The sequence below is a fragment of the Lepus europaeus genome, chromosome 10, assembly GCF_033115175.1.
Source record: "Lepus europaeus isolate LE1 chromosome 10, mLepTim1.pri, whole genome shotgun sequence".
Classification (NCBI taxonomy): domain Eukaryota; kingdom Metazoa; phylum Chordata; class Mammalia; order Lagomorpha; family Leporidae; genus Lepus; species Lepus europaeus.
Window position 1 is genome coordinate 17,302,438 of NC_084836.1, and position 15,022 is coordinate 17,317,459.

Here is a 15,022-nt window from a genome sequence, read left to right on the forward strand (position 1 = left end):
GAATAGCCTTTGTCTTGATTGTTGAGGAACAGTTTTTTTTTTGTTGTTGTTAAACTCTTTACATAACATAATCACAAGTGTATAAAGTCAATTGAAAATAGATCTTAGTAAAATATAAGAGTGAGAATAGGAGAGGGAGGAGGAAGATACATGGGAGTATGGGTGGGAGGGTGGGAAAGAATTATCATGTTGCTAAAGTTGTAATTATGAAGTGTATGATGTTTATAACTATAAAGCTGTATAGTTCTGCAAATATTCCTACAGACTTTTTTTTGACAGGCAGAGTTAGTGAGAGAGAGAGACAGAGAGAAGGGTCTTCCTTCCATTGGTTCATCCTCCAAATGGCCACTACAGCTGGCATGCTGTGCTGATCCGAAGCCAGGAGCCAGGTGCTTCCTCCTGGTCTCCCATGCAGGTGCAGGGCCCAAGCACTTGGGCTATCCTTCACTGCCCTCCCAGGCCACAGCAGAGAGCTGTACTGGAAGAGGAGCAACCGGGACAGAACTGGTGCCCCAATTGGGAATAAAACCTGGAGTGCCAGCACCGCAGGTGAAGGGTTAGCCTAGTGAGCCGTGATGCTGGCCCAGACTTACTTCTAAAGGTAAAGTTTAAAAACTTGCCATTTGACCCCAAGTCCCCTTAAGCTAGGTGATAAAAATACCATCTTAAGTGTTAAAGTGATCATATAAATAGGATCAATTGTCTGGCAATAATAGAATTAAAAAGGAGTCAATGCTCCAACATGGGAAACAGTCCACACAGCCAATTCATGGAATGACAATTGCTTTAAGTAGCACTCTGATCTCAGAACCAGCCTTTAAGTCATTCTGGTCTGGCTGAAAAGCTCATGAGTGCATTTCAGGCAAAGAAAACCAAGACACTGTTGCAAAAAATGTCCTACATGAAGGACCTCAGTGGTTGAGACCCCAGTAGAAAAAAATGGTCATGAAAGGAGGAGGTACTTCTCTCTGAAGGGAGGAGAGAATTTCTATTTGCTTATGGCCTTGTCTAAATACTGATGAGTTTGTGGATTCAAAAGGCTTCCATAGCCTAGGTAGCTAATTTCAAGAGCCTCGGGTGATCACTGACATCATACATAAGAGTTTATATTGCTGAATTAACAAAAGGAGTCACTGTGCACTAACTTCCCATGTAGAACCTCTGTCTTCCAAGAGTTGTATTATGAGAGTTAAACAAGTAAAACTTCTCAAAGATTTATTTCATTTTAATGTATTAAATGGAGGATATTCTTATGTCTCAATTAATGGTTATGTATAAGTGCTCACAAAAGATGTATCACACTTGGGTGTTTCTTTAAAGCTAATTTAGTTTCTTAAAAAAACAAAGTGAAATTAACTTCAAGATGCAGTGACTTTTTTTTTTGAGGTTTCTTTTTTTAAATAAATGTGAATTTACAAAGTACAACTTTTGTATTGTTGTGGCTTCCCCCAACCCAACCTCCCTCCCTCGGCCCTCCCGTCTCCCATCCTGCCCTTCATCGAGTTTCATTTTCAATTACCTTCATATACAGAAGATCAACTTAGTATATACTAAGTAAGGATTTCAACAGGTTGCACTCACACAACTGCACAAGGTATAGGGTATTGTTCGACTAGTAGCGTTGTTTTTAAGTTTCATAGTAAAGCAAATTAAGGACAGAGATCCTACGTGGGGAGCATGTACCCACTGACTCCCGTTGTTGATTTAACAATTGGCACTCTTATTTATGATGTCAGCAATCACCCGAGGCTCTTGCCATGAGCTGTCTAGGCTATGGAAGTCCCTTGAGTTCACCAACTCTGAACTTGTTTAGTCAAGGCCGTATCACAGTGGAGGTTCCTTCTTCCCTTCGGAGAAAGGCGCCTCCCTCCTTGATGGCCTGTTCCTTCTGCTGGGGTCTTGTTCACCAGGACCTTTCATTTAGGTTGTTTTTGCCACCGTGTCATGGCTTTCCATGCCTGTGACACTCTCAAGGGCTTTTAGCCAGATCCGAATGCCCCAAGGGTTGGTTCTGAGGCCAGAGTGCTGTTTGGGGCATTTGCCATTCTATGAGTCAAGATGCAGTGACTTTGAACAGCCCATGTCTCGATTGTTGAGGAAGTTTGTGTGTGTGTGTGCATAAAATATTGAATTCTTTACTCAGTATAGAGTTGATCTTCTGTGTATAAAGTTAATTGAAAATGGATCTTAGTGGAGAATAGGACTGGGAATGGGAGAGGGAGGAAGAGGAGAGAAGGGTGAGAGTGTGGGTGGGAGGGTGGGTATGGTGGGAAGAATCATTATATTCCTAAAGTTGTACTTTTGAAATGCATGAAGTTTATATTCCTTAAATAAAATGTTTCTTTGGGGAAAATAAAGTAGGAGGAAGGAGTGCTAGGAGGAGCACTGAGTTGGACATCAGGAGCCCAAGTTCTTTTTTTTTAATTTTTAATTTTAATTTTAATTTTTATTGTTTTTGACAGGCAGAGTGGACAGAGAGAGAGAGAGAGAGAGAGAGAGAGAGACAGACAGGTCTTCCTTTGCCATTGGTTCACTCTCCAATGGCTGCCGCGGCTGACATGCTGCAGCTGGCACACCACGCTGATCTGAAGTCAGGAGCCAGGTGCTTCTCCTGGTGCACTTGGGCCATCCTCCACTGCACTCCTGGGCCACAGCAGAGAGCTGGCCTGGAAGAGGGGCAACCGGGACAGAATCCGGTGTGCCGGCGCCGCAAGGTGGAGGATTAGCCTACTGAGCCACGGTGCTGGCCTTTTTTTAAAAAATTTATTTGACAGATAGAGTTAGACAGTGAGAGAGACAGACAGAGAGAAAGGTCTTCCTTCTTTTGGTTCAACCCCCAAATGGCTGCCATGGCCAGAGCTACGCCGATCCAAAGCCAGGAGCCAAGTACTTCTTCCTGGTCTCCAATGCGGGTGCAGGCATGCAAGCACTTGGGTCATCCTCCACTGCCTTCCCAGGCCACAGCAGAGAGCTGGACTGGAAGAGGAGTAACCGAGACTAGAACCTGGCACCCATTTGGAATGCCGGCGCTGCAGGCAGAGGATTAACCAAGTGAGCCACAGCACCGGCCCAGGATCCCAAGTTCTAATCCTGGTTCTGTTTCTGTGTGACCTGGAGCAAGTCACTTAACCCCTGGGTCTCAGTTTCACCTGCCACATAGAGGACTTGGTGTGGGTCTCTTCCATACCTCTGGTTCTATAGCAAGGAATTTATCAACTAGATAATAGGCTTCTAAAAAGCCTCAGGAAGTAATTGGTGTTGGTTCTTCTTCTTTTTTTTTTTTTTAAACAATAGAAGGGACAAGGAATCAAGGACAAGGAATCAATCATTCCTGCCATTGTGTGCGCTCTGCAGCCTTGTCTGGTCAGGGGCCATGGCCCTGACATTCAGTTAGAATCCACCCCAGTCTGGTGCAGATCAACAGGATGTGCTTGCAGGTGCTGTTGTTGCAGAAGAGGCTTTTGGTGCAGTGCATTCTTTCCCTTGTGGGGACATTCACTTCCCCCTGCCCTTTTAGCTTAAGAAAAGGTGCCAGAGGCATAAAAAGAGAGCTTTATTACCAAATTGTGAAAATGGCCTTAAACTCTGTACGTGTACCTCTCTTTGTCCTATTTTACTGGCATGGTATCTACCAATTGGCAAAGGCAAGTTTCTTGCTCCCTTTGCTTTTATTTCTATCTTGTTGGGTGATAAAGCCATAACCTGGGGCTTGTGGTCAGTAGCCCTAGGATCTCTGCAGGGATCAGATGGTTTCTGGATGGAAATTTTAGCCTCAGGCAGAAGACACACTTGCTAAAGTGGTTCCCCAGGGTGAGGGGAAGTCCAGGAGTACAGCAGTGGCCCATGGCTGTGGTGCAAATATTCCCATCCTAGGCCAATTTCAGATGCTGGTCTCAGAGCAGAGCTTGGGAGAGGGATTTAAAATCTACTGTTGAGCTAGCCCCAGTCATCATTGAAAGGAGTTACCGGGCCGGTGCCATGGCTCACTTGGTTAATCCTCCGCCTGTAGTGCCAGCATCACATATGGGCACTGGGTTCTAGACCTGGTTGCTCCTCTTCTAGTCCAGCTCTCTGCTGTGGCCCAGGAGGGCAGTGGAGGATGGCCCAAGTCCTTGGGCCCCTGCACCCGCATGGGAGACCAGGAAGAAGCACCTGGCTCCTGGCTTTGGATTGGTGTAGTTCCGGCCTTAGCGGCCATTTGGGGGGTGAACCAACAGAAGGAAGACTTTTCTCTCTGTCTCTCTCACTGTCTATAACTCTACCTGTTTAAAAAAAAAGAAAGAAGTTACAAGTAAGGAATAAAGCAAAGGCACATGACAGAGACAGAAGGTGGCTAATTTTTTCCTATTTCAGTTAAAAGTTTTCATTTTATCCTCAAGTGTACCAGAAGAGTTGCCAGGAATGCCTTTATTATTTTTAAATCATTTTCACCAATATAGATGCCATGCCCCCAAGGAGATCATATCATCTCAGGATTTGAATAAGTCACCAGGGGAGCAATGTCTTTTTTTAGGTAAAGTAAATAGAAGTATGAGTTCTAAGGAGAAGTATGGTTTTTCAGCAATAGTGATGTTTCAGAGAACTTGAGTATAAATCATATTTAAAGTAAAATCCAAGTTTGAACATTTTAGGAATTCTTGAGCTTTCAATGGAAACTTGTAGTAAATCCTTTCATAGAATGAACAACTTTCACTTCAACAGGTTTCCTTTTTTGTGCTTGTTAGTTGTCACTAACATATGATATTTATCCCTTTGGGACTGGCTTAATTCACTCAGCATGATGTTTTTCAGATTCCTCCATTTTGTTTTAAATGACTGGATTTCATTGTTTTTGACTGCTGTATAGTATTCTATGGAGTACATGTCCCATAATTTCTTTATCCAGTCTACTGTTGATGGGCATTTGGGTTGATTCCAGGTCTTAGCTATTGTGAATTGAGCTGCAATAAACATTAATGTGCAGATGGCTTTTTTATTAGCCAAATTAAGTTCCTTTGGGTAAATTCCAAGGAGTAGGATGGCTGGGTTGTATGGTAGAGTTATATTCAGGTTTCTGAGGAATCTCCAGACTGACTTCCATAGTGGCTTAACCAGATTGCATTCCCACCAACAGTGGGTTAGTGTCCCTTTTTCTCCACATCCTCGCCAATATCTGCTGTTGGTAGATTTCTGAATGTGAGCCATTCTCACCGGGGTGAGGTGAAACCTCATTGTGGTTTTGATTTGCATTTCTCTGATTGCTAGTGATCTTGAACATTTTTTCATGTGTCTGTTGGCCATTTGGATTTCCTCTTTCGAAAAATGTCTATTGAGGTCCTTGGCCCATCTCTTAAGTGGGTTTTTTTTTTTATGTTGTGGAGTTTCTTGATCTCTTTGTAGATTCTGGTTATCAACCCTTTATCTGTTGCATAGTTTGCAAATATTTTTTCCCATTCTGTCGGTAGCCTCTTCACTTTCCTGTTTCTTTTGCAGTACAGAAACTTCTCAATTTGATATAATCCCAAATGTTAATTTTGGTTTTGACTGCCTGCTTCTGGGGTCTTTTCCAAGAAGTCTTTGCCGGTACCTATATCTTTCAGGGCTTCTCCAATGTTCTCTAATAATTTGATGGTGTTGGGTCATAGATTGATCAGCCCTTGTCCTGACTGTTGTTATACAATTTAATACTTTATCCCTTTTAGTATTTTTTTTGTTCTAGTTAATACTATTGGTTGAACTCTGTAATCAACACATAATTATTCTTAGGTGTTTAAATTTAACAGAAAAGTGATCCCTGTTAAATATAAGAGTGGGAATAAGAGAGGGAGGAGATGTACAATTTGGGGCATGCTCAATTGGAGTTAGAAATGTGCCAGGGGGTTCCAATACAATCTCATCAAGGTGGCATGTACCAATGCCATCTCACTAGTCCAAGAGATCAACTTCAGTTCACAATTGATCACACTGATAGGTCTAACAGTCAAAGGGATCACACAAACAAGACTAGTGTCTGCTAATACTAACTGATAGAATCAAAAAGGGAGAGAATGATCCAACATGGGAAGCAGGATATACAGTGGACTCATAGAATGGTAGATGTCCTAAACAGCACTCTGGCCTCAGAATCAGCCCTTAAGGCATTCGGATCTGGCTGAAGAGCCCCTGAGAGTATTTTAGGCATGGAAAGCCAAGACACTCTGGAAAAAAAAAGAGGACTTAAATGAAAGATCTCTGCGAGTGAGATCCCAGTGGAAAGAACAGGGCCATCAAAGAAGGAGGTACCTTTCTCTGAAGGGAGGAGAGAACTTCCACTTTGACTATGACCTTGTCTGAATAAGATCAATGTCGGTGAACTCAAATGGCTTCCATAGCCTTGGCAACTCATGACTAGAGCCTAGGGAGATTACTGACGCCATAAACAAGAGTGTCAGATTGTTAAGTCAACAACAGGAGTCACTGTGTACTTACTCCTCATGTGGGATCTCTGTCCTTAATGTGTTGTCCAATGTGAATTAATGCTATAACTAGTACTGAAACAGTATTTTACACTTTATATTCTGTGTGGGTGCAAACTGATGAAATCTTTACTTAATATATACTAAATCGATCTTCTGTATATAAAGATAATTGAAAATGAAAAAAAAAAAAGAATGAACACCTGCTTGCATATAAGAAGTACCTTCTATGAGTCTTCTGTGTATCCCACTTCCCATGTTGGATCTTTCTCTCCCTTTTTGATTCAATCAGTTAGTATTAGCAGACACTTGTCTTGTTTGTGTGATCCCTTTGACTCTTAGACCTATCAGAGCCATCGAATGTGAACTGAAATTGATCACTTGGACTAGTGAGATGGCATTGGTACATGCCACCTTGAGGGGATTGTATTGGAATCCCCTGGCACATTTCTAACTCCATCATTTGGGGCAAGTCTGATTGTGCATGTCCCAAATTGTACATCTCCTCCCTCTCTTTTTCCACTCTTAAATTTAACAGGGATCACCTTTCAGCTAAAATTTAAACACCTAAGAGTAATTGTGTGTTAATTACAGAGTTCAACCACTAGTACTAGAACAACAACAACAAAAACAACAACAAATACTAAAAAGGATAAAGTATTACATTGTACATCTAGAGTCAGGACAAGAGCTGATCAGTTCATTGTTTCTTATAGTGTCCATTTCACTTCAACAGGTTTCCCCTTTGGTGCTCAGTTGTCGCCGATCAGGGAAAACAAATGATATTTGTCTCTTTGGAACTGGCTTAATTCACTCAGCATGATGACTCATAGAATGGCAGATGTCCTAAACAACACTCTGGCCTCAGAATCAGCCCTTAAGGCATTCGGATCTGGCTGAAGAGCCCATGAGAGTATTGTAGGCATGGAAAGCCAAGATACCATGGAAAAGAAAAAAAGAAGAAGACCTAAATGAAAGATCTCTGGGAGTGAGATCCCAGTGGAAAGAACAGGGCCATCAAAGAAGGAGGTACCTTTCTCTGAAGGGAGGAGAGAACTTCCACTTTGACTATGACCCTATCGGAATAAGATCAAAGTCAGCGAACTCTAAAGGCTTCCATAGCCCTGGCAACTCATGACTAGAGCCTAGGGAGATTACTGATGCCATGAACAGGAGTGTCAAATTGTTAAGTCAGCAACAAAAGTCACTGTGTACTTACATCCCATGTGGGATCTGTCCCTAATGTGTTGTCTAATACTGAAACAGTATTTTTACACTTTGTGTTTCTGCGTGGGTACAAACTGATGAGATCTTTACTAATTATATACTGAATCGATCTTCTGTATATAAAGATAATTGGAAATGAAAAAAGGAAAAACCTGGTGTTAAATTGGAAATGGCATAGAAAATTAATTAATTTTTTAAAAAAATATATTATGTAAGATCTCTGTCTTTAATGTGCTGTACACTCTTATTTAATGCTATAACTAGTACTCCAACAGTATTTTTTTTTTCACTTTGTGTTACTATATGGGGGCAAACTGTTGAAATCGTTACCTAATATATACTAAACTGATCTTCTGTATATAAAGAGAATTGAAAATGAATCATGATGTGATTGGAAGGGGAGAGGGAGCGGGAAAGGGGAGGGTTGTGGGTGGGAGGGAAGTTTTGGGAGGGGGAAGCCATTGTAACCCATAAGCTGTACTTTGGAAATTTATATTCATTAAATAAAAGTTTAAAAAAAATAAAAATAAATAAATAAATAAAATCAGAGCAGAAAAATTAACACTAAGCAAGATGGCCACCAAGTCACAATCAAGAAATAAATGACTTTGTTCTCATCTAAGGAGGGACTGTGACACAGGTCTATCATTGTACAGTTTCATGTGTATCACAATCACCAAGGGAGATGTTCAAATTACATGCCAAATCACAGGCCCCAAGGGAGCAAGAGCAGGTGTGGAGCTTCCAGATACAATATAGAACAATGGAAAAGTTATGGCCTCACTAGGCTTTGAATATGGGACACAATTTATACTTTTAAAAATGTTCACTGTTGATCTAAAATTCAAATTTAACTAGTCATCCTACTTTTTCTTTCTTCTTGCTTTCTGGCAATACAACTCCCTAGAAAATGGAATAATTAATAGGCTAATCTGAAATGACTTTAGACTAGCATGTTAAAGAGCCTGAAAGAGATTAAGGAAGAAATAACATCCACTTAACAAAACCACAAAAAGAAGTACCTTCTGACTTATCACCCTGATAAGTTTCTTCTAATTCAAAGTTTTCCAAAAGCAAGATATCCTTGTAGATACCAGAAGTATTCTTCTATGTGAACTCCTAAACTAAATAGGCAATACAGTTCAGAGAACCCAAAACTGTGTGGCGTGGGACAAGCTGAGCGGCAAGTCTATTTCTTGGACTCTTGCTAGTGCCACTCAACCAGGAGATTGGGTGAGGCTCTGGAATCTTCCATTTGGACAAGTTCTATCGGTGATTCCCACACCACACTAAAGTTTGGTGAACACTATCTTTCAAGATTTTGGAATCTCCTCCCATCATAAATAATCAATGCAGATCTGAATAAAGTCAGAGGTAGTCTTGCCTCACTACCAAGACAGTGGTATGATTTCAAGGATCCTGGAGGAAAGCTTAGAACCCTGCATATAATCTCACTGTCTGATGTTCTAATGAACACAATTCCCTAACTGGAAATCATTCTGTTCAGGTTAAGGCTGCTATTTCTTTCTTCCCTGGTTTTGTCATTGAAAAGATAGCGTATGGGGCTGAAGCTGTGGTGTAGTAGGTTAAGCCTCCACCTGTGGTGCTGGCATCCCACATGGGCACCATTTTGAGTCTAGGCAACTCCACTTACAATCCAACTCCCTGCTAATGGCCTGGGAAAGCAATGGAAAGATGGCCCAAGAGCTTGGGCCCCTACATCCACATGGGGAACCCAGAAGAAGCTCCTGGCTTCGGGTTGGCTCAGCTCCAGCCATTGCAGCCATTTATGGAGTGAAACAGATCGAAAACCTCTCTGTCTCTAACACTGCCTTTCAAATAAAAATAAATCAATCTTTTTAAAAAAAAAAGAAAGAAAGAAAGAAAGAAAAGATAGCTTATTACCCACGGTTTCCAAGAGTAGAGGGCGTTTCAGGGCCACATGGAGAAGCACTGGGGTTGGTCAAGAGACAGGAAGAGTGAGAAGGCGGCATGGGATAGGGCCTAAATTTTGCTTTCCGTGGGAAAAAAGGAATGGATATGGCAGGGTAGGCAGGCTTGGGATTGGCTAACCTGAATAATTTTAGCAGGCTATGGGGTAAGGTAGAAGACTCAGATTGTCTGCTATGTGGCCCTGGGGTGATTGGTGCAGGGAAACATTAGCCAGGAGTGTAAGTGCTCTGTGATAATGGCTGTTATTCCTGGGAAAGGAAACACTTTAAATGGCCTCAGCCATTTACACCCTAGTGTGAAGCAGCCAATAGTCTTTTTAGAGAGAAAATGTGAGAACTGAAGTCTCATGATACATAAGGAGAGGGTTGTTATGGAGACAGACCAAAGTAATAGAGAGGCAAATCTGGAACATCTAAAAATATCACTTATTCCCTTTAAAATTTAGCAAAACCTGGACCTGGATGGCCTAGCTTGGGTTTCATTCTCTAAGTCATTTTAGAGTTGTAGGGAACTTAAAATGTTGATTTTAGCCTTGGGAATAGAGTCAGGACAAACCAAACCAACTATGTAGACCCAGGATAGCAAAATAGGTTTTATATCCCATGTCAACTCTAGCTGACTGACAGCAGCTACTTGGAACTCTACTAAGAAGACTAAGACACATCTAGAATACTGGGATTGATTAGTGATGTCTGCCTTGGTTATGGAATGGTTGTGGTGATATGTGTGCTACTTATTTGCTATCCCTAATTTAGAAAAAGCCTATATGGACACAGGCTGAGGCAGCGATGCTTACACAATGTCTTCAAAGAAATTAGGGTTCAATACCTCTGGAGAACGGAGATAATCCAGAGTGCCATCCTTCATGTTCTCCAGTGCTTCATTACTTGGGACAAAAATGGTATACGGTTTGCCAAACCCATCCTCATCTAAGGTACGTCCCATGCTGGTTTCCTGCATTTGAGAAAGAAAATTTTACATCTCTGACCTATTTTTGAAAAACATCCAAAATCATTCCCCAGAAAATATTTATAATTGAGTGCCCTGTGACTTATACAAAAGATGTAACACAAATATTTTCCAGAAATTTTTGAAAAGTATATACCTCCAACAAAGATCTGAATTTGCTGAATCTTGGTTGTAGCATTTGCATTATGGTTAGCTAAAAAGAGAGAAATATTGTTTAAAAACAGGTTTAAAAAGTTGTTTTAAGAAACACAAACCCTAACATTAAAATGCTGAAGACGGAGTTTATGCATAAGTGTGGGTATATACCAAAGAACCAGGCCAACTGCAATGCATTATTCAAATGTTTGCTGCAATCCAGACCTGCGTATTCTGAAGTAGCCTTTGGTCATCACCACGTAGGTCAGAAGGAATAAATATTATCTAATCAGGGACTGTCCTTCTACGTAAATCACAAGGAATACATTTTAATGATGACTGGTCACTGGGCTGTTATCTTCTGTGACATAAAAGAGATAAACAAAATCCAGAACTTTCCTACTTGGGTACTGCATGTCTTTCTCTAGGCAGAAATACTTAGAATTCTATTGGAAATGGACTAGTCATCCCCACTTCTCTATGCTTGAGATCCTAGGGTAAGCACATGATGCTGGAAAATATGTTCTTTGTGAATGTGACTCTCCAGGGAATAAATGAAGATGGATTTGCACTGAAGTCACTTGTACCTGAAATATCTCACCTCAGTGTTGCTCTCAAATGTGGGTGCTATCTTGTCCATGGCTCTATCAAGGATGTGCAAGAGTCCATTGGAAGCAATTATGTTTCCTTCTATAATTTTTACTTTATTTGTGGCTTCATGGAGTTTAAGCTTTAGGTGATTGTCCTAAAAAACCAAAGAAAGATAAAATTCATGTGGTATCCTGGAAGGAGCGGACACTGGGCTAGAAGTCAGAAGTCCTGAATCCTTGGGTTCTGTTACTTACTGATGATATGATTTTTAGATAAGCAATTTAATCTCACAAGGGGATCAAGGTCTCTGCTTGGTTGGCCTCACAGGTTTTTCATTAAGATTGGATGAAATAACAGGTGAAGCCATAATGAATATCAAATCGAAATGTGGGAAAGGCAGAACAAAACTTCCTCCTGGAGACTGCAAACCCTTCAATCTGCTGTGAGTCCATCACTTGTATGCACAGAGAGGGCACACAACAAAAATGTACTTGTTGAATGAATAATTGGAAGCTAATTCCTTCTTCTTCCCATGTATCTTCTGCAAATTAGACTTACTAAATATTTGTTGAATGAATGAGCAAATACATGTATGTCCTTTTGAGAAAGAAGGCCATATATTTGTTTCTATTATCTCTCCATCTTTGTCTCCATTCATCCACCATCCTCTCATTCACTTATCTATCCACCCGTCCATCCATCCATCCATCCACCCACCTCTGCAAACACTCACCGCCCATCCATCCATCCTCATACACACAGTATAGCACTGGTTAAGGATACAACCTTTGGAGTTAGGTAGACTTGTATTTAAATCCTGGCTGTGGCATGTACTGTGTGACTTCTACATTTTCCCCACAGGAAAAACAGGAATTATGATAGGACCTCCTTCACAGGGTTCTTTGTCCTCTTATATAACACAAATAGTCATCGAAGGACTTTGCAGTGAACAAGAGCTCAATGATCTATTAACTATCACTATCTGGGGAAATGCAACAGTATCGGTCATAGTCCATATGTCCACATTCTGCAATTAAACATTTGCTTTCAGCTCCCAAAAGTCACAAAAGGAGAGGGAGGAGAGCACTTTATATAAAAAGCAAAGAGAACTAGTGGCACTGGGAGAGACAGAGTGTGAAGTTGGGGAAGATGGATCACCTCCAGCAATCTAAAACAAACATCCATTTCCTTTGCTAAGGGGAATGCTGATCTGGCCTTGTGTGAAGGCTTCCAGGAAACAGGTTACAGCAATCTTTCTCTTCCTGCTGGCAGCTGAATGATGGCTGCCTTGAAAACGGAATCAGACCAGACCCCAATCAAACACTTGGCAATACCCTTGTGTTAGCAGTCCACCCCCTAGTCTCTGACCCTTCCTGGTGTTTCCCTCTGCTTCTTCCTATGTTGGGAAGTGTTTGGCAAACAAGAAATAAAGAAGTTCTTTGGAGCCTTTTAGAAACCCAAACAGAAGCAAAGAGAAGGCTATTGCTTGGCTTAGGGGACGATTCGGCTCTGGGAGTGACAAATCAGAGAAACACTTTCCTTATCACTGAAGATTTCCCCTGACTTCCCAGTCAAGGTGTAGAAGGTATCCATGGTGTTCATCCTCTCAGTGCTCATCTGCCCAGCAATGATGTGGAGCTTCACAAAGTACTCAGCAGCTTCTTTATCCATCAGGAGCTCTTTTATCTAAGAAAAGAGAGCCAGTTTGACTGTTGGCTTATAGGAAGAAATCAGTTTTGTAACACAAGTTGTGCCTTATTTTGCATCAAAGACATCTAAGCCATTGCAACCTATATTGGCTTTGGGTCTTTGCTCAGATACAGATAACGTTCCTACAGCACTGCCTCCCCAGGGTGGGCCACAAAGGCAGTAGAAATCGGAAGATTTGGAGGTGGTGCACAATATACTCTCAAACCATGGGAAGCTGCCCAAGCACTGAAATCAATCCAGTGGGGAAAGCACAGCCATTGTACCAAGAGGAGTGAGAAGGGGGTTGCACCAAGGAATCTACCTTGAGCCCAGGAAGAGGAATGAAATATGAAGTTTTGTGAAAAGAGCAGGTAGAGTAAGTGACTGCTAATGCTTTGAATACTAAAGTCAGATTTTTCTAATCCATTGTAAAAAGTCTACACGTTGTGACAGCTATAGTCACTACACATCAACACATTTTATTAAACTTGGCAGAACTTAATAAACATATAAACTTGGCATAAACAATCTGTACATTAAACAAGAGGCCACATGCAGAGTGCCTAGGCCAGAGGCAAGCCATATTTGCCAGTTCTCCTCCCCAGCAGGACAATTATGAGGTCATCACTACAGGTGCACAGTAGGCAGACTAAACTCTGAGAGCCTGGCTCATCTCTGACAGATGGGGGTGGCAAACCTGGAACTTACTGGGTTTTGACATAGTGCTACAGAAGTTTTTACAACCCAAGTTTTAAGAAATGTGTTTCTCCGAGAGGCGGACACACAGAGAAACAGAGAGAGAGAAGGAGAGAGAGAAGGAGAGTGAGAGAAAGAGAGAAAGAAAGAAAGAGAGAGAGAGAGAGAGAGAGAGAGAGAGGAAGAGGAAGAGAAAGAGAAATAGAGAAAGAAAGGATTCCAACATGGTGGAAGAGCAACAGGGCAATCTGCTCTAGTCTAGGCGAGAGAGAGAGAGAGAGAGAGAGAGCGAGCGAGCGCACGCGCGCAAGTGAGCAAGCGAGCAAGCATCCTTAGGGGGAGAGTTGGAGGGAGGGAAAACGGCAGTGGAGATTCTGCAGGAGAGATGCCATGGTCTGTGTGGGAGGTGCAGACACCCAGCAATGAGCCCAGATACAACCAAGGACTCCAGCAGCCCTGAGTCAGAGAAAGGGCCAGCTTTGGAGAGCAAGGACAGATCAGACTGCAGTGGCCCATGCCACTGGTGATATAGCCAGAGGGAGAACCTGGCAGACTACACCGTCTTTGCGTCCAGCCCACAGTCCTGACGGCAGCAGGGTGCCTACTCAACCAGAGAAAAAGGAAAGGGGCACGTTTCTCTCTTCCCATTCTCCCTCCACAATGGCACCTGGCAACCGGCTAAGAGAGGACGGGTGCCATTTTGGCATAAGCAGGTAGCAGCGGTGCACCCAGAGTGCACCCAGCAACTGGCAGGGACAGTTGCCGTCTTGTCAGCAGAGGCAACCCCAGCAGCCCTGAGCACCCAGCCACGGGTGGGGAAAAGGAGACCTTCTACGTTAGTATCAAGTGCAGAGACTCTTGTATGTGCCCAGCATGATGGTGAAATGAGCAGGGCTGTGGCCAGTGGATATTGTGCATGCACATGATCCAGGGAAAACTCTGCTTTCCACACTGACTCTGAGTCTGGCTGGGAAGACGGACAGGGGGCTGGCTGGGCACCCACATATGACTATGAGGTGCCCCAGGCTTCTCCTTATATCACAAGCTCCAGGGCTCAAACTACCTAGGTGGAGCATCCACAGGCAGCTGGCTCTGGGAACATCCCAGCTTCTCTGGGGTTGGGACAGGGTAGTGGGGCAGCATGGCTCCTCTCCGTACCCTGTGACTGTGGGAGCCCTGAATGTTGAGACTGGGGAAACTCTGTGACTGCATGAAAAGGCACAGGGAGTAGCTGGGTCTCTGGGCAATCACTGTGTGAGGATCCACATGCTCTGAGTTCCCTGATTGCCTGGGGTGGCTCATTGCAGCAGGATCCGTGTTCACACTGA

The 15,022-nt window shown here is 42.6% G+C and overlaps 1 protein-coding gene across 1 annotated transcript in view; it reads right to left on the reverse strand.

The window, feature by feature from the left end:
- Nucleotides 1-15,022, reverse strand: part of STAB2 (stabilin 2) — a 206,502-nt gene that overhangs the window by 135,835 nt on the left and 55,645 nt on the right. Inside the window, exons 12-15 of the mRNA XM_062203017.1 lie at nucleotides 12,843-12,995; nucleotides 11,320-11,463; nucleotides 10,720-10,776; nucleotides 10,443-10,568 (exon numbers count right to left, since the gene is read on the reverse strand). Coding sequence (XP_062059001.1) covers nucleotides 10,443-10,568; nucleotides 10,720-10,776; nucleotides 11,320-11,463; nucleotides 12,843-12,995 — 480 coding nt within the window. The remainder of the gene's footprint in view (nucleotides 1-10,442; nucleotides 10,569-10,719; nucleotides 10,777-11,319; nucleotides 11,464-12,842; nucleotides 12,996-15,022) is intronic.